Source organism: Rhinolophus sinicus, linkage group LG13 (assembly GCF_036562045.2).
Source record: "Rhinolophus sinicus isolate RSC01 linkage group LG13, ASM3656204v1, whole genome shotgun sequence".
NCBI classification, from domain to species: Eukaryota; Metazoa; Chordata; class Mammalia; order Chiroptera; family Rhinolophidae; genus Rhinolophus; species Rhinolophus sinicus.
The window spans coordinates 40,503,702-40,523,042 of NC_133762.1; the positions used below are offsets into that span (position 1 = coordinate 40,503,702).

At 41.5% G+C, this 19,341-nt stretch overlaps 1 protein-coding gene across 1 annotated transcript in view; it reads right to left on the reverse strand.

The window, feature by feature from the left end:
• The window catches only part of LOC109439550 (signal-regulatory protein beta-1), a 46,679-nt gene extending 28,898 nt beyond the window's left edge, over window positions 1-17,781 (reverse strand). The window contains exons 1-2 of the mRNA XM_074317242.1: window positions 17,637-17,781; window positions 10,802-11,167 (exon numbers count right to left, since the gene is read on the reverse strand). Of these exons, the coding sequence (XP_074173343.1) occupies window positions 10,802-11,167; window positions 17,637-17,739 (469 nt within the window). The 5' untranslated portion in view covers window positions 17,740-17,781. The remainder of the gene's footprint in view (window positions 1-10,801; window positions 11,168-17,636) is intronic.
• Window positions 17,782-19,341: the final 1,560 nt, after the last annotated feature.

A 19,341-nucleotide genomic window follows, 5' to 3' on the forward strand; every position in this document is an offset into this window, starting at 1 on the left:
GAAAGGTGTGTGCAAAAATGGTCCTGAAGGATCTCACCAATGAACAAAAGCAAAAGAAAGTCCAAGTTTGCCAATTCATTTTGCAGAGGCAAGACGATGTTTTGGGCCATGTTATCCCTGGTGAGGAAACATGGGTATACCAATACGACCCTGAAACAAAGTGTCAAAGTGCACAACGGAAGTCAGCCAATTCTTCATGAACAAAAAAGTTCCGTCAGTCTAAATCAAGAGTCAAACGATGTTGCTAACCTTTTTCGATATCAGAGGGATTATTCATTCCACATTTGTACCATCTGGATGAACAGACAACCAAGTTTACTATTTGGAAGTGCAGGCTAGACTGTGTGAAAAAGTTAGACGAAAACAACCTGAACTTTTCACCAAAAATTCATGGCTCTTGCATCACAACACTGCACCAGTTCACATGGCACTGTTGTGAGGGATTTTTTAGCCAATAAACAAATAACTGTGCTGGAACACCCTCTGTACTCACCTGATCTGGCTCCCAGTGGCTTCCTTCTTTACTCGAAGATAAAGAAAATATTGAAAGGAAGGAATTTTGATGACATTCAGGACATCAAGGATAATACGATGACAGCTCTGATGGCCATTCCAGAAAGAGAGTTCCAAATTACTTTGAAGAGTGGATTAGGCCCTGGTGTCAGTGAATAACTTCCCAAGGGAGTGCTTTGAAGGTGACCGTTGTGATATTCAGAAGTGAGGTATGCAGACCTTTTCTAGGATGAGTTCCCGAACTTAATTGTCAAACCTCATATATATACACACACACACACACACACACACACACACACAAGAGGTCAAACAATTAAGTTTGCAAACTCATTCTAAAAAGAGTGCTACATAACTCATTGCTGAATATCACTATGTCACCTAGATATTACTCTCCTTGGGAAGCTATGCAGTGGTGGTTCAAGAAGTTTTGCAAAGCAGATGAGAGCTTCAGAGATGAGGAGCATAGTGGCCGGCCATCAGAATTTGACAACGACAAATTGAGAGAAATCATCGAAGCTGATCATCTTACAACTACACAAAATGTTGCCAAGGACCTCAACGTTGACCTTTCTATGGTCTTTCAGCATTTGAAGCAAATTGGACATGGGTGCCTCATGAGTTGACCGAAAATAAAAAAAATCATCATTTTGAAGTGATGTCTTCTTTTATTCTACGAACAACATTGAACTATTCTTTGATCGGATAGTGATGTGTGACAAAAAGTGGATTTTATATGACAACGGACAACCGGCAATGACCAGCTCAGTGACTGGAATGAGAAGACGCTCCAAAGTACTTCCCAAAGCCAAACTTGCACCAAAAAAAGGTCATGGTCACTATTTGGTCGTCTGCTGCGGGTCTGATCCACTAAAGCTTCCTGAATCTCAGCAAAACCATTACATCTGAGAAGTATGCTCAGCAAATCGATGCGATACACTGAAAACTGCAATGCAGGCAGCCTGCATTGGTCAACAGAAAGGGCCCAATTCTTCTCCATGACAATGCCTGACCACATGTCGCACAACCAAAGCTTCAAAAGTTGAATTAATTGGGCTACGAAGTTTTGCCTCATCCGCCATAGTCCCCTGACCTTTTGCCAATTGACTACCATCCCTTCAAACATCTCAACAACTTTTTAAAGGGAAAACATTTCCACAACCAGCAGAATGCAGAAAATGCTTTCCAAGAGTTCGTTGAATCCCAAAGCACAAGTTTTTATGCTACAGGAATTAACAAACTTATTTCTTGTTGGCAAAAATGTGTTGATTGCAATGGTTCCTATTTTCATTAATGAAGATGTGTTTAGGGCTAAATATAGTGATTTAAATTTAGGGTCCAAAACTGCAATTATTTTGCACCAAACTAATAGAAAACCTAGAAATAAACCTTCACATATATATGGTGAAATGATTTTCAACAAAGATGTCAAGACCATTCAATGGGGAAAGGGCATTGCTTCAACATACGATGCTGGAATAGCCACATGCAAAAGAATGAAGCCGAACGTTTATCTTACATCTTATAAAAAAATAAACTCGATTGATGTCATCAAAATGGCAGTGTGAGGTGAGCATCTGTAAAGCTCCCCTGGAATTTACAACGGATCAAACAACAATAACTCCATAAAGGACTCCCTGCACAGCAGACAGGCAAGACGAAGAGGCCTAGCACTAAATTCACCTAAAGGTGGACGAATCGCACGTGAGTGGGGTAAGAGGGAAGGGAGAAGTGCAGAGACGGAGCCGCGCAGGTGCAGGACGGAGACCTAGCTCAGTGCTCCGAGCTCGCTGCTTCCCGAAACTACTGCAGCTGTGGGAGAGGGAAGAACTCGGACTGCTAGGGCTCCGCTTATGGCCCACAGGGCTGAGGGGGCAGCATATAACACGGCTGAACCCAACGCTCACGGCAGAGACCTTGGAGAAAAGACTGAGGGAAGAAGGCTGAAAAGGGTGGTTTAAGCCCTCACTGTCAAGCAGAGAACAGAAGCCTTAGGCACTGAGACTAGCCGCCCCCTCCCTCCCCTCCCAGAGCTTGCCCTGCCCCCACCTGCCCGGCGCTAGAAGCGGAACAGTAGCAGTGTCAGATCAAAAGAACAGAATATTTGCTGTTCTGAGAACTGTGGACTGCAGACACAGATTTGCAGCCCAACTAGTTCCGGCAAAGGGGAGGGAGTTGTGGAAACAGGACCGGCAGTGGTGGTGGCCGCTGCCATTGTTCTGGGCCACCTCTCACAACTTACCCTGCCCCTGGCCCCAACTATCTGGGTGGATCCCTGCAGGTGTAAACAGAACTGCTGAAACAGATGGGCTCTGAATCTGGTGCAGGAAGAGCTTTGGAACTTCAAAAGTTCTCCCCATACCCACCGGGACACTGCGCCCTGTGACCCAGGAGAACTATTAACAAAGGGAAGCCTGTCTCCCAGGGAATCCCCTCCCATTGTGTGAGAAGATGAAACAGTGCAGAGAAAACATAGCACTATAGTGTGAGAGAGAAAGAAAAGGCTGCAGTCGGAGAGAAAATAAAACATTCTACCAACAAGTACTGGAAAACAAAAGAAAGACCTCTTCCTATCAACCTGTTGCAGAAGTCACTCCTGTAGATGTCTAGAAAGAGAAATAATAAATAGGTAATTGTCATGAATAACCAAGGCAACAAGACAGCTCAGAAAGAAAGTGAAAAGTCTCTAGAAAAGGAACTTAAAGATATGGAAATATGTGACTTATATGACAGAGAATTCAAGATTGCAGTTCTGAAAAAACTCAGCGAGATGCAAGAAAACACAAAAAGGCAGCTTAATGAACTCAGAAACACAATTAAAGAACAACATGAGCATTTTATGAAAGAGATTGAAAATTTAAAAAATAACCAAATAGAATTTCTGGAGATTAAGAACTCAATAGAAGAAATTAAGAATGAAATAACCAGGGCTGGCCCGGTGGCTCAGGCGGTTAGAGCTCCGTGCTTCTAACTCCGAAGGCTGCCGGTTCGATTCCCACATGGGCCAGTGGGCTCTCAACCACAATGTTGCCAGTTCAATTCCTCGAGTCCCGCAAGGGATGGTGGGCTCTGCCCCCTGCAACTAAGATTGAACACGGTACCTTGAGCTGAGCTGCCGCTGAGCTCCTGGATGGCTCAGTTGGTTGGAGTGCATCCTCTCAACCACAAGGTTGCCGGTTTGACTCCCGCAAGGGATGGTGGGCTGTGCCCCCTGCAACTAGCAATGGCAACTGGACCTGGAGCTGAGCTGCACCCTCCACAACTAAGACTGGAAGGACAACAACTTGAAACTGAACCAGAACCCTCCACAACTAAGATTGAAAGGACAACAACTTGACTTGGAAAAAAGTCCTGGAAGCACACACTGTTCCCCAATAAAGTCCTGTTCCCCTTCCCCAATAATAATTAAAAAAAAAAATCTAAAAAAACAAAAAACAAAAAACACCCCATACTGTTAAAAAAAAAAAAAAAAGAAGGAAATAACCAGCTTAGGTAGTAGAGTTGACCAGATGGAGGAAAGAATCAGTGACATTGAAGATAGAAACCTGCAAATTACACAGATGGAATAAGAAAGAGACTTGACACTTAAAAGAAATGAAAGAATTCTACAAGAACTTTCTGAGTCCATCAGAAAGTGCAATATAAGAATAATGGGCATACCAGAAGGAGAAGAAAGAGAGAAGGGAACAGAGAATATATTCAAACAAATTGTTGATGAGAACTTCCCAAACTTGTGGACAGAACTGGATCCTCAAATCCAAGAAGCAAATAGAACACCTAATTACCTCAATCCCAACAGGCCTTCTCCAAGGCACATTGTATTAAAGCTGTCTAAAATCAACGGCAAAGAAAGAATCCTCAAGGCAGCCAGGGAAAAGAAGATGGTAACCTACAAAGGAAAGCCCATTAGATTATCATCAGATTTTTCAGCAGAAACTCTACAAGCCAGAAGGGAGTGGAACCAAATAATCAAACTATTGAAAGAGAGAAATTATGAGCCAAGAATAATATATCCAGAAAAGATATCCTTTAGATATGAAGGAGGAATAAAGACCTTTCCAGACATACAGAATCAGAGGGAATTTTCTAATACGCGACCTGCACTACAAGAAATACTAAAGGAGGTTATTTGACCACCATCAACGGACAATTTGTGGCAACCAAAACATAAAAATTGGGAGCGTAAAGGCCTGAACTGGAATATGGGAATGGAGAAAGTAAGCGTGCTGAAGAAAATGGAATACTCTAAATATCAAACTTTCTTTTACATAAACTTAAGGGTAACCATTAAAAAAAAAATCCAGAACTGAAATATGTACTGTAATAAAAGAAGAAACAGAGGGAAATATCATAGAATACCACCACACAGAAATAATGGACAACAAAAACGCAAAGAAACAATGGAGACACAGCCTTACCAGAAAACTAAAGATAGAATGACAGGAAATCCTCACATATCAATAATCACCCTAAATGTAAATGGACTGAACTCACCAATAAAAAGGCACAGAGTAGCAGATTGGATCAAAAAACTAAACCCAACCATATGCTGTCTCCAAGAGACACATCTCAGCTACAAGGACAAGCATAGACTCAAAGTGAAAGGGTGGAAATTGACACTCCAAGCAAATGGTATCTAGAGAAAATCAGGTGTAGCCATACTGATATCAGATGAAACAGACTTCAGGGTGAAAAAGATAACAAGAGACAAAGATGGACATTTCATAATGGTAAAGGGGACGATACAACAAGAAGATATAACATCATCAATATTTATGCCCCCAGTCAGGGAGCACTGAAATATATCAAGCAACTACTAACAGAACTAAAGGGAGAAATTGACCAAAACACAATTATACTAGGGGACTTAAATACACCATTGACAGCTACGGATAGATCATCCAAACAGAAAATAAATAACGAAATGGCAGCCCTAAATGACACATTAGATGAAATGGACATAATTGACATACATAGAGCACTTCATCCTAAAACATCAGACTATACATTTTTTTCTAGTGTACATGAAACATTCTCAAGGATAGACCATCTATTGGGACATAAAATCAGCCTTAGGAAATTTAAGAAGACTGAAATCATACCAAGCATATTCTCTGATCACAAGGCTTTGAAATTGGATATCAACTGCAAAAAGAAAGCAGGAAAAAACACAAATACATGGAGATTAAACAACATACTTTTAAAGAATGACCAGGTCAAAGAAGAAATTAAAGGAGAGATCAAAAGATAACATAGAAACAAATGACAATGAAAATACATCCTACCCAAATTTTTGGAATGCAGAGAAAGCAGTTTTAAGAGGGAAATTTATATCATTACAGGCCTTTCTCAAGAAACAAGAAAAATGACAAATAAATAATCTCATGTTACACCTTAAAGAACTAGAAAAAGAAGAACAAATGAAACCCAAGGTCAGCAGAAGAAAGGAAACAACAAAATCAGAGCAGAACTAAATGAAATAGAGAACAAAAAGACAATAGAAAAAATTAATGAGACAGGGAGCTGGTTCTTTGGAAAGATTAACAAAATTGACAAACCCTTGTCTAGACTCACTAAGATAAAAAGAGAGAAGACACTAATTAACAAAATCAGAAATGAAAAAGGGGAAGTTATCATGGACACCACAGAAATACAAAGGATCATCCAAGAATACTATGAAGGACTATATGCCACCAAATTCAATAACCTAGAAGAAATGGACAAGTTCTTAGAAACATATAGCCTTCCAAGGCTGAACCATGAAGAACTGGAAAATCTAAACAGACCGATCACCAGTAACGAAATTGAATCAGTCATCCAAAACCTTCCCAAAAGCAAAAGTCCGGGACCAGATGGCTTCACTAGTGAATTCTACCAAACCTTCAAAGAGGATCTAATACCAATCCTGCTCAAACTCTTCCAAAAAATTGAAGAAGAGACAGTACTCCCTAACTCATTTTATGAGGCCAACATTACCCTGATACCAAAACCTGGTAAGGACAATACAAAAAAATGAAAACTACAGACCAATATCTCTGATGAATACAGATGCAAAAATCCTAAACAAAATTCTAGCAAATCGAATGCAACAATGCATTAAAAAGATTATTCATAACAACCAAGTGGGGTTCATCCCCGGGGCACAAGGATGGTTCAACATCTGCAAATCCATCAATGTGATACATCACATAAACAAAATAAAGGACAAAAATCATATGATTATATCAATTGATGCAGAAAAAGCATTTGACAAGATACAACATCCATTTATGATTAAAACACTTAATAAAATAGGCATAGAAGGAAAATATCTTAACACAATACAGGCCATATATGACAAACCCTCAGGAACATGACAGGGCCGTCCCCTATCACCTCTGCTTTTCAACATAGTGTTGGAAGTCCTCTCCAGAGCAATCAGGCAAGAGAAAGAAATAAAAGGCATCCAACTTGGAAATGAAGAAGTTAAATTGTCACTCTTTGCAGATGACATGATGCTATACATAGAAAACCCTAAACACTCCACCAAAAAACTATTAGAAACAATCAACGAGTACAGTAAAATTGCGGGCTACAAAATCAGCATACAAAAGTCCATTACATTCCTATATACTAACAATGAAATCTCAGAAAAAGAAAAAACAAAACAAACAAAACAAGTTCTTTGCAATTGCAGCAGAAAGAATAAAATATCTAGGAATAAATTTAACCAAGGATGTGAAAGAACTATATGCTGAAAACTATAAGACATTTTAAAAAGAAATTGAAGACGACATAAAGAAATGGAAAGATATTCCGTGTTCATGGATTGGAAGAATCAACGTAGTTAAAATGACCATATTACCCAAAACAATATACAGATTTAATGCAATCCCCATCAAAATCCCAATGGCATATTTTAAAGAAATAGAACAAAAAATCATCAGATTTGTTTGGAACCACAAAAGACCCCGAATAGCCAAAGCAATCTTAAGAAAAAAGAACAATACTGGAGGTATCACACTCCCTGACTTTAGCTTGTACTACAGGGCTACAATAATCAAAACAGCATGGTATTGGCAGAAAAACAGACACATAGACCAATGGAATAGAATTGAGAACCCAGAAATAAAACCACATAAATATGGACAGATAATTTTTGACAAAGAAGCAAAAAACATACAATGGAGAAAAGACAGCCTCTTCAATAAATGGTGCTGGGAGAATTGGATAGTCACGTGCAAAAGAATGAAACTGGACTGTTATCTGTCACCATGTACCAAAATTAATTCAAAATAGATCAAAGACTTAAGCATAAGACCTGACACAATAAACTGCATAGAAGAAAACATAGGTACTAAATTTATGGATCTTTAGTTCAAAGAGCATTTTATGAATTTGACTCCAAAGTCAAGGGAAGCAAAAGCTGAAATAAACGAATGGGACTATATCAAACTCAAAATCTTCTACACAGCAAAAGAAACCAATGACAAAATAAAGAGGCAACCAACCAAATGGGAGAAGATTTTTGCAAACAGTGCCTCTGATAAGGGGCTAATTTCCAAAATATATAAGGAACTCATACAACTCAACAACAAAAAAACAAACAACTCAATTGAAAAATGGGCAGAGGACCTTGAAGAGACACGGGCGGAGGTGAGGCATCCAGTGCAGAGGGTACACTTGGCTCCAGCCAGCCAAGCTAAACAACCCACACCATTTCCAGCCTTAGTACTTACTTAGCAAGGGTGCCAGGTCAGGCAACTGAGAGAACCTGGAAGTAGCAGCCTGGTCTGAGCCCCAGGAGGAGGCGGAGACAGAAAAGCAAACCGAAGCCAGTCCACACAGCGGAGGTGGTGGAGCCTCAGTTCTCCTGCTCTCCTGTTCAGTACAACTGTAAACTCTAGAAATAACACTAGTTGTTTTTATGTATTAAGTGGGGCTGTTTTGTGTGCCGTTCTTTTTAGCGTGGGTTTATGTAGTAGGTGTGCTATGAGGTTCACTAGCTCAGTCTTCCGAGTCACCTGCGCTGGGTACTCCAGGTGTATCCCATGTGTGGGTCCAAGCCCTCCTGTTGTAGTTGAGCCTTGGTTGCTGTTTGTACATCAATGGGAGAAATCGATCCTCTGGCTGTTTTGATATGAGGACTGGTTGTGATGACAGTGGAGGAGCTGCTGTGCAGGGGCTGACCTTATGGAGCAGGATTCACTTTATCAGGGCTCAGGAGCCTGCCCAGTGTGTCTCTTGGGGGAAGTCACCCACGGAGGTGGCCTGGGTGATGCACTGATTGGGTCTGAAGCTGGCCACCGGGCGTGCCAACCTTGGGGTCTCCTGGTAGTGGCCCCACTGCAGGGCAAGTTCAGCCCCAGGATGTGCTTGCCTGGGTCACCTGGCATGAACCACAAAGCAATCTGCAGAAGACTCACCCGCACTGGTCTTGGATGTGCCTCGACAGGCCAAGCCACAAACCGAGGCCAGTTGTCACTAATGCTGGGCTTAGAGCTGCTCAGCAAGAGGTATGGGACACACCAAAGCCAGATCCTCCTTGTTTGCATTCGGTGAACCTTTGAGAGATTTTAGGAAAGTCTGTAGCATGGACCAAAGAAGGCCCTTTACGTGGAAAAGCCACTGGAAGAGGTTTTGGTGTGCCCAAAAGTTGGGTGGAATGGGATCTCAGGGAATCCAGCTGAACGAATATTGTTAACCAGCTGGAAAAGACTGAGATATGACAGCTGCTTGCATCTGCGTCTGGGAGGAGCGAGGGCTCAACAAAGAAACAATGGCTTTCACCACCTCCTAGGACCAGGAGAGAGCTGCCCCTCCAGCACTTTCTCTGAAGCCAGGCCACTCAGTCTCTTCCTGTATTTATCTGGTGCCTTTTGAGCTACTGCCCCAGTGCTGGAGCTCAGAGCAAGTGAGTCCATCAGTGAGTAAAACCATGCACGGGCCCTTTAAGGGGAGCGCCTGGGAGTTCAGCTACCCTCGGGATTACTGAGTCACCAAGATCTCTGGTCGTTTCCACATCCAGAAGTTATGGCGACTTCTCTCACTGGCATTGAAACCCTGGGCTGAGGAGCCTGGACTGGGACTGGGACCCTTCGTTCTTCTGTGGGAAACCTCAGCAGCAGATATATCCTTCTTGATTTTCAATTGTCACATGTGTGTTTGGGACCAGCCTGTTCTGCATCTCTGCTCCTCTTACCAGTTTTAAGGTGGCATCTTCTCTACATCCTTAGTTGTGGGACTGTCGTTCAGCTACACTTCAGGTGATTCTGGATGATGGTTTTACTGTATTTTAGTTGTAATTTTGATGTGGTTGTGACCAGAGGTAAGCACAGCCTTTACCTACTCTGCCATCTTGACCAGATCTCTGTCATTACTTGGCCTTAGGCTCCCATTCTGTACATAGGGGGTTGGGCTGGACGGTTTGAAGGTCCTCTGTGTGCTGACATTCCAGATTTCAGGATCCTGGGCCTCTGGCAGAAAATCCTACATAAGCATCATTACTGACTCAGTGGCGTGATCCCTAAGTCACTCCCGTGGTGATTCTCTTCCCTGCATGAGGGATATTGTGAGATGATCCAGTTCTGTCAGAGGCTTCAGTGACTGTGTGATTCAATCCCTAAATTACAAGGGTATATTTGGAAGAAAGCCGTGGTGACTGTCCAACCTCTCCAACGAGGGCTGTCAGAGTAAACACTGAGTCTGTGCCTCTTAGAAATTTCTTTTCAGTGCAATTGTCCTGAAGTTGAACTAAAGAAACACGTTCTCCCTCTCCCTGCGCTGGATGGATTTCTCCTCACTGGAGGGAAGAGAACGAAGCTTCATGGAAGAGGAGCCTTTGCCTGGTTTGTTCACTGCTGCTGCCACAGCAGCCAGAGCACAGCCTGGCCCCCAGTGGTGCACAGTGAGTGTCAGTAAGGAGAAGCCTGGCCACACTGAGGGGGGCTCTCTCTGGAGGCAGGGGTGACATCTGGCCTTGTGACGGGCACGTCACTCAGACTCTCAGCTCCCTTATCCCTGGAACCAAGAGGTTGGATGGGATTGGAAAAGGCAAGGGCTGTGGAGCCAGGCAGACAGGGGTCCCAGGCTTTTCCCGCCATTTACCAGCTGTGGGTCCTGAGCAAATAGCACAACCTTTCCAGGCCTCAGTGTCCCTGATCTGTAGAAGGGCTGAAATCGGGTCATAGGTCAGATCCTGTCTGTAAGCTCCCTCTCGGCACCTGATTCTTTGTTGTTGCTCAAAGAATGGAGATTGTTCTTATTGCTTGTTGTCACTCACCAGGGACGAAGGATCCCACATCATACTCACCACTCACTGTGAGCCGAGTGCCTGGTCTAGACTTAAACTCCATGTTGGCAGGGTCTTGGCTCCCGAACCTCACACAGTAGTAGGTACCGGTGTCTGCGGGGGTGATGTTACTGATATGGATGGAAAAGTCCGTGTTGTTTCTCCTTGTGACGTCTGCAACAGTTGTTACTCGAGGGAAGCGGGTTCCCTCATTTACTTTGAAACTGTAGATTAACATCCGGCCTGGCCCTGTCCCCCTGAACCACCGGATGGTCCCCACAGGATGCAGGGAAGTCAGGGTACAGGGCAGAGTGGCCATCTCTCCAGCTGCGACTGACACTGACTTCTCAGGCTGAATCACCTGCAGCTTCTTCTCACCTGCCCCTCCTGGAGGGAAATAAAGCAGTTATTTTTTCATCTTTATGTGATCCTGTAGGTTTTGTCAAGTGTTTATCAACAACAGCTTTCATTGACTGAGCCCACAGCATGATCAGGCCTTGAGCTGAGCACATTGCATGTGTCGTTGTGTGGAACCCTCACAAAGAGCCTGTAAGTGAAACCCTGTTACAAATGAGGAAACTGAGGCACAGAGAGGTTAAATGATTTGGCACAGAGTGGGTGTGAGTACTCAGTCCTCTCTGGAACTGTCATGCTTCCCCAAATATTTCTGGCTTTCCACTTGTTGGTGTCATGGAGAGTTACACTCTGGACGTTTGCATTAGGTGGCATGATAAGACTTCTTTAAAACACTGAGTTGTGAGCAGAGGTGATGATGTGTTTAGTGGGATATGCATTTAGCTGCAAGAACATCTACGTATCAACTTTCCTCCTCCACAAAGTTCCACATGTTATGAAAATGTCTGCTCCATCAGCCTGGAAACTTAAGTGACAGTGATGTACACAGCTCCCCACAAACAACCAACTTGTCGAGTAAATAAGAAGTGAAACATCATTTCAAGTGCCTGAGATTTTTCCCCCTTTAGCAGAATCATGTTGTATTAGTTCCATAAGGCTGCTTTAAGAAAATACCAAAATCCTAATGGTTTAAGACAACAGAAATTTATTATCTCATAGATGTGGAGGTCAGAGTAAAAAAGTGGTGTTCCTGGGCTAAATTCCATGTTAGTCAAGTTGCATCCCTTTTGCAACCTCTGTTCCTTGCCTTTCTAAATTCAACAGGCTGCCCACATGCCTTTTCTTATGGTTCCCATCTTCCCATCACTCCAACCTTGTTTCCGTTGTCAGTTGTCCTTCCCTAAATTTGACTTTTCTACATCCTTTTTATAGCGACTCTTGTGATTATATAGGGTCAACCTGATCATCTAGGATAATCTTTCTATATCAAGAATCATCGCTTACTCGCTTCTGCACCATCTGTTTTGCCACAAAAGTGAAATCTTCACAGCTTCTGGGTGGTAGGTCATGGACCTCTTTGTGGGGAAACTATTGTTATGTTTACCACATACATCTTTCTTGACTGTTACACAAACCAGTTGCTATAACAAAAAAACCTATGTATGTGGCAATGTCACAAAGTATGAATGGCAAGACGACTTATTTGAATTAGAAGAAGAACCATGCTCGTAGTGCACTGGTGAAACAGTTTGCAAAATAAAAGTAGAAATCAATTAAGAAGTTACATGATATATTCACAAATGCAAAGAAATCAAACAACACAATCAAACGATCAATAGTCAAAGAAGAAATCACAGGAGTGTTTAGAGAACAGCCTGAGGCTACTGGGAATGAGAACACAACTACTGAATCCTATGATGCGGCAAAAGCAGTGGCAGAGGTAACTTTACAGCTGTAAATGCAGACATTTAAAAGGGGAAACAATCATAAATCAACAACTTCACTATATACCTTTAGCAATGAGAAAAAGAAAAGCAAAAATAAATCCAAAACTTACGGTAGCAGAGGGAAGAAAATAATAAAAATTAGTGTATAGATAAATAAAATATGACGAGAAACAACAGAGAAAATCAACACAACCAAGAGAAATTCTTCAAAACCACAAACACAATTCACACAACTTTACTTAGATTGACTAAGAAAAAAAAGGGAAGACACAAGTAACAAAAACCAAAGAAATGAACAACATTCCCTATAATATTACAGAAATAAAAATGAGTTTAATAGAGTACTATGAATAATTATACATCGCTACATTGGGTAACCCAGATAAAACAGAAATTCCTAGAAACACAAAACTTACGAAGACTGAATCATGATGAAACAGGAAATGTGAATAGACCTATAACTAGTAAGGATGGTGAATCAATAATCGGAAGTCTCCCAAGAAAAGAAACCGCAGAACCACTTGGCTTCACTGGTGAATTCTCCCAAACATTTAAAGGAGAACTAATACTAATCCTCTTCAGACTGTACACAAAATTTTAATGTGAAGGAAGACTTCTTAACTTCTTCAGAGTCATTCTGAGATTCGTCCTCAGGTAAGTATTTTCCTGATAACAATGCAGGCAAAAGCACTATAAGAAAACTACAGACAATATCTCTTACATATACTGATGCATCAAACCTCAACAAAACATTAGCAAACTGAATTCAATAGCATATTAAAACAATTAATATGGTTTTAATTGGGGTTTTATTCCATTAAAAATGATTCAACATAGGAAAACCAAACAATAGAATACAATATAATATAAATACCACATTAATAGAATGATGAGAAAGCAAACCATGTGATCTTCTCATTTGCTTCAGAAACAGCATTTGACAAAATGCAATATTTTTCATGACAGAAACAATCAATAAACTAGGAATAGAGGAAAACAAACTAGGAATCGAGGGAAACTTCCACAAAATGATAAATTATGAATGAAAAACCCACATCTAATATCCTACTTGCTGACGAAAGTCTGAATGCTTTTCCCCTAAGATTATGAAGAAGATAGGGATACCCACATTTGTCACTAATATTCAACACAATAGTGAAAGTGCCACAAAAAGCAATTAGATAAGGAAAATAAATAAAAAGCATTCAAACCAAAAGGGAAGAAGTAAAATACTCTCTGTTTGCCCCTGACATGACTTTGTATGTAGCAACTTTAAAGATCACACACACATACACACACACAAACCCTATTAGAGCTAAGAAATTATTTCCAATCTTGTGGCATACAAAGCATCACACAAAACTCAGTGACACTTCTATACATTGATGATGAATAATCCAAAAATAAAATTAAGCAAACAATTCCATGGATAATAGCATCAGAAAGTGTAAAATGCTTAGGAGTAAATTTAACCCTTGAGTTGAAAGACTTGTACACTGAAAGCAAGAAAACATTGCTGAAAGAAATTTAAAAAGACATCAGTACATGGAAATACACCTCGTGTTGGTGGACTGGAAGAATTAATGTTGTTAAAATGCCAATAAGGCCTAAAGAAATGACAGATTCAATAACATTTCTGTCAAAATTCCAGTGGCATTCTTTGAAAACTACAAAAACTTATTTTGAAGTTCGTGTGAAAAATAAAGATACCCCAAACAACAAAAAAATATTGAAAATGAGGAACATAGTTAGAAGACTCACTTTAAAAACTTGCTACAAAGCTACAGCAATCAAAGTGGTGTGTTCTGTCATTAGAATGTATATTAATATATATTCTATTCCAGTGAAGTAGAATAGAAAACCTAGAAATAACCTCTCGCATATACGAGGATATGGTTAAATGATTTTCAACAAAGATGCCAAGACCATTCAATGGAGAAAGGGTAGTGTTTCAACACACGATGCTGGAATTGCCACATGCAAAAGAATGGAGTTCAATTCTTATCTTACATCTTTTACAAAAATAAAATCTACATGGATCAAAGACCTAAATATAAGAACTGAACTATAAAATTCTTAGAAAAAACTGTAGCCAAAACTCTTCATGAGTCTATATTTGACAATAATTTCTTGTATATGACACCAAAAGCACAGGTGACAAAAGAATATGTAAATCTGAGAGGAGGCAGCTGTGGCACCACCCATAAATCTGTGTTCTTTTCCATTTCTTATCTTCTCCTCAGAAAGAAAATGTGTGGTTCATTTTGGCAGAGTGTGAGCTGGTGAAACCCACCATTTAACAATATTTATAAACACATACGACATTCAGGAGGCCACATGCTGTTAGAGGGCAGGTCCGTTAGTGACAAGAACATTAGGTGGTTTGGGTTTTCAATCTGAAGAAGAAAATTAACAGTGGGGAAGCTGAACTACTGACACAAAAAGGGGAAGAAATATGAATGAACTTTGGAGGAAATAGAGAAGGAAGAGAGAAGAGGGATCAGTGTTGAGAGGAGCAGGAAATGGCAAGAGCTCTGCGACCTGGACATCTATAATTCTCATACTGACATCTGTGGCCCAGTGCTTTCCCCTGAACTCTAAATTTGCATGCCCAACTGTCCACTCACATTTTTCTATGGATGGAAATCAGTATCTCACAGTTCACACATACAAAACTGAATTCCTGAATTGCCCCACAGCCCTCTATATCTCAGCTCAGCCACCTTTATTCCTCCAGGAGCTCAGGTCCCAAACACCTGGAGTCTTGCTCTCCCGCCCCCATCCTGTGCACCAGGAAAGCCTGTCACCATCCCTTCAGCTGCATCCAAATCTTCATCCTTCCCCTGTGTCTACTGCTGTCCTGGTGCAAAGCACTTTTCGTTGTTGGCATGAATGCATTGACCTCTTAATGCAGCGGTTGCTTCTCTCTATATCCAGTGGTAGTCTGTTCTCAACTGAAAGCTACAATAGTTTAAAACTCATGCCCAATCATTCTTCAAAACCTTGCAATGGAAACTTTTCACTCAGAGCAAAAGCTTAAATCCCTGAACACAACAGGAAGATTCTAGTCTCAGGACCTTTGCACAAGCTGCTCACTGTCAGGGAGGCTCTTCCCCCAAGTAACCACATGGCTCACTTCCAACCTTCTTTTAATCTTAGCTCAAACAGCCCTTCTCAGACTACTCTGTTCAAAATACATCCCAGCATACAGATTTCCCCAATATTCTTGTTCAGCAATAATTTAATGTTTTTATTAACACTCAACACTTTGCTCTATACTATATTATTTAATTAATTATTATCTCTGTTGTTTAACCCCATTTTCCCCGTAGGACATGGGCTCCATGAGGGCAGATACTTTGTCTGTTTTATTCACCAGGGCACTCCAAGTTCCTATGACAGTTCCTGGCATGTACGTAGCCAATAAGTATTTGTATGACGTGTGAATTTCCCGGGGCGACACCTCCCTAGTCCCTGAAGCCTATTTTAAATGGCTAAATCTGTGGGAATTATGTGAGAAACCGAGTTTCCCAAATAAATGACTTTGTGAAAAACAAGCATCTTGTGTATACGCAGAAAGCAGAAGAGCCCAGGAGCAGAAAAACACAAACGCTCTTTTCCACACCCACCCTTCCTCACATCCCTTTGCAGAAGCAGCAGAAATCTCATGGGTTGGAAGTAGGGTAACTTTTCAACCCCTGAGCTGTAGGATCAGACTCCATGAGTTCAAATCATACCTCTAACATTTACCCCTGAGTGACCTTGAACCTCTCTATGCTTTTCTTTTCTTTTCTGTAGGTAGGAGTGACAAGAGGATCTACCTTAGATGTAATGGTCACATGAGCTGACAGCCCGGGGCATTTCCAATCGTTTCTCCACGAGGTGACTTTCATTAAATTGAAAAGTTATTACTCATTATACCTCCTGGAACCTTGAGGCTTTCACTGATATTAGATGCTATAGATACGGATATAGACATAGACATGAACATGGGTGTGGATATAACTACAGATACAGATCAGACAGGCAGTAGGACCTGTATCTTTTATCCCCTATTTCCCTCCTCACCCATATGCAGCATGAAAGAGGGAATCCAAGATAGTAATGTACCAAATTCTACTCATTTTACCAAGAGAGACGCTTGCTTGTCTTAAGAGTCTGAGGGAGGGTAGCAGTAAATTCACACAAGTAAGGAGGGAGGGTGGCTGAGAAACAGGGAGGCTAAACATATGTCCTAGTGCATTTCATATAGACTGAAAATGATTTGAAGAGAACGACAGGAAAGCCTTTTCAATTATCCCGTGTGTGTACATGTGTGTTCTTCTTCATACACACTGTACTCATAATACACACACATAAACACATGCATTGACAAATATCTAAAACTAGATCCTAGTTGTTAGCGTGCAGCTTGTTTTAAGGATTAAATGAAATTGTAACACATATTAAATGCTCAGTAAAAACAATGATACACAGGAACCATCCAACGCATCATTAGTAAGAAGTTCACGAGCACACCCAGCACAATTTGAACTCTGGTGTCTGTGAATGGCCTGACGGGGGTGACAGTACGTTTATTTGCTTATCTGTGCTTACTAATTTTCTATAATCAGTCTTCACTGAGAAGTTGGGCATCATAACATAATTCAAAAATGAACTCTGGAGATGGTCCGCGTGGATTTGAATCCTGGCTGAACCACTGCCTTACATAGGTGACATTGGACAAGTTACTCTCTCTGCCTCCATTTCCCCATCTGTAAATCGGGGATAAAAGACATAAATATCACACAGGGATGTTGTGGGGATTAGATTAGTTAATCCAAATGAAGCTGTTGCTGTTGTGGTTTGCAGCAGCATCTACCTGTTTTGATGCATCTAGTAACCAGGTGACAATGCTCTCGTTCCTAATTTCATGCTCCCAGATAATCCCCAGTCCTTGGCCTTCTGTGGCAGCCCCAATGACACACCCCTGTTTTCCTGGAGGCTCTAAAGTTCCAGGGGGAAGATCTGGTCCAGGGGCAGGGAGAGGGAATTCTAAGCCGAGGTGCACTCACCTGTGAGTCCCAGCAGTAGAGTCAGCAGGAGGCAAGGAGGGGGGTGGGGCCCGGAGGCAGGGACAGTCATCCTGGAGGCCTGAGCAGGCAGCTGTGTCCACATGTGAGCTGGGAGAACCTGGACTCTCTGCTCTGTGAGAGGAGCGAAGCCCCGCCTCCTGTGATATAAGAGGAAGGGCCTAGGATGGGGTGAAATGGCAGTGAGACAGTAGCCTGCTTCTAGATTCTAGATAGTTCCTGCTTCTAGATTGTGAAATAGAACCAGGCAGTGAAGGCAGCTACGTTGTGAGAAATTATTCATCTTAATGGTTTCAGAGAGATTAGGATAGGCCCACAGGAAATAATGCTTCCTCCCCGTCGGGGTACCAGCTCTCGACTGGGTCCCTCACACCATCTGAGGTCTTCATGGACATGCCCCATTTGGGAGCCCAGGCTAAGAAAGGTCCGTGGTTGTGGGCTGTGTCCCAAACTCCCAAGCCCAGGACCCTAGGATGTCACTGGCTTGTGGCCTCATCTGAACCAACCTCACCAAGAGCTACTCAGCTGGAGGAAGGAAGGGGATTCACCTGGAGTCAGTGTTGGAGGAACAAGTTCTGCCCCTGAAATGCCTCCTCATTCTAACCCTTTATTGGTGGACCTGGTAAAACTTAGCCAAATGAAAGTGCAATGTGGAACTCAGAATTTGTAAGTACCTATATCCAACAAAAGGAATCATATCCTGATTTCTTTCAGGAGAGCAAGTGAGTTATATGACCCAGCAATCATGCTCCCAGGCGTTTATCTCAGAGAAATAAAACTGAAGGCCACACAAAAACCTGTGAATGAATGTTTATAGCAGTTCTCTTTGCAATAGCAGAAACTGGAACAATCCTAATATCCAATAAGAAGTGAATTGTTAAACAAACTGTGGTGCGTCTGTATAAGGCAATGCTCAAGAACAAAAAGGAATGTTATTTACATGTTAAAACTTGTAAGTTTCTCAAAGGCATTATGTTGAGTGAACAAAAACAATCTCAAAATGCCACACAATGTATTATTCCACATATATTGCATTTTTGAAATTATAAAAAAGAGAGCAGATTGACTTTTGCAAGGGGTTTAGTAAGGTGGGGGTGGGGTCACTGCACTCGCACAGGGTGACCTTTATGGTCACGGGATTGCTCTGCATTCTGGTCATGGTGGTGGTGACAGAAACATACACGTGAGACATCAGCATGAGAAAAGCTGGGCATGCTACAGGCTCAGCTTTAAATACCAGTCTCGTGGTCATTATAACACAGATGCTGAGTATACAGTTATCCAAAATTGTAATTGAATAATATCCAGGAGATGAGGAATAGAAAGTGTGTGTGTGTGCCACGAGGTCAGGAGAACCAGAACATTCTGTCCCATCTTCCACTGTGGGAAGTCAATGACAATGCCTAAGAGTGAGAAACCAAGAATACAACACAAGAGATATGGCAGTAAAACCAGAAATAATCAGTTAACGGAGTTGAAAATGGTTGCCTCTAGGAGGTTGAAAATGGTGGGAGGTTTGAAAGACTCCAGTTTTCGTATTTGACTGTTTAACCATAGCCTTATGTTACTTTGATAAAGTCAGAAACCAATTCTAGATAATTAAGGTTATCCCCGTAGCAAATAAAAAGTGTCCATACTATTAGCAATAGTTTAAGAGTTTTATAAAGTTGTTCATTATAAGACTGAT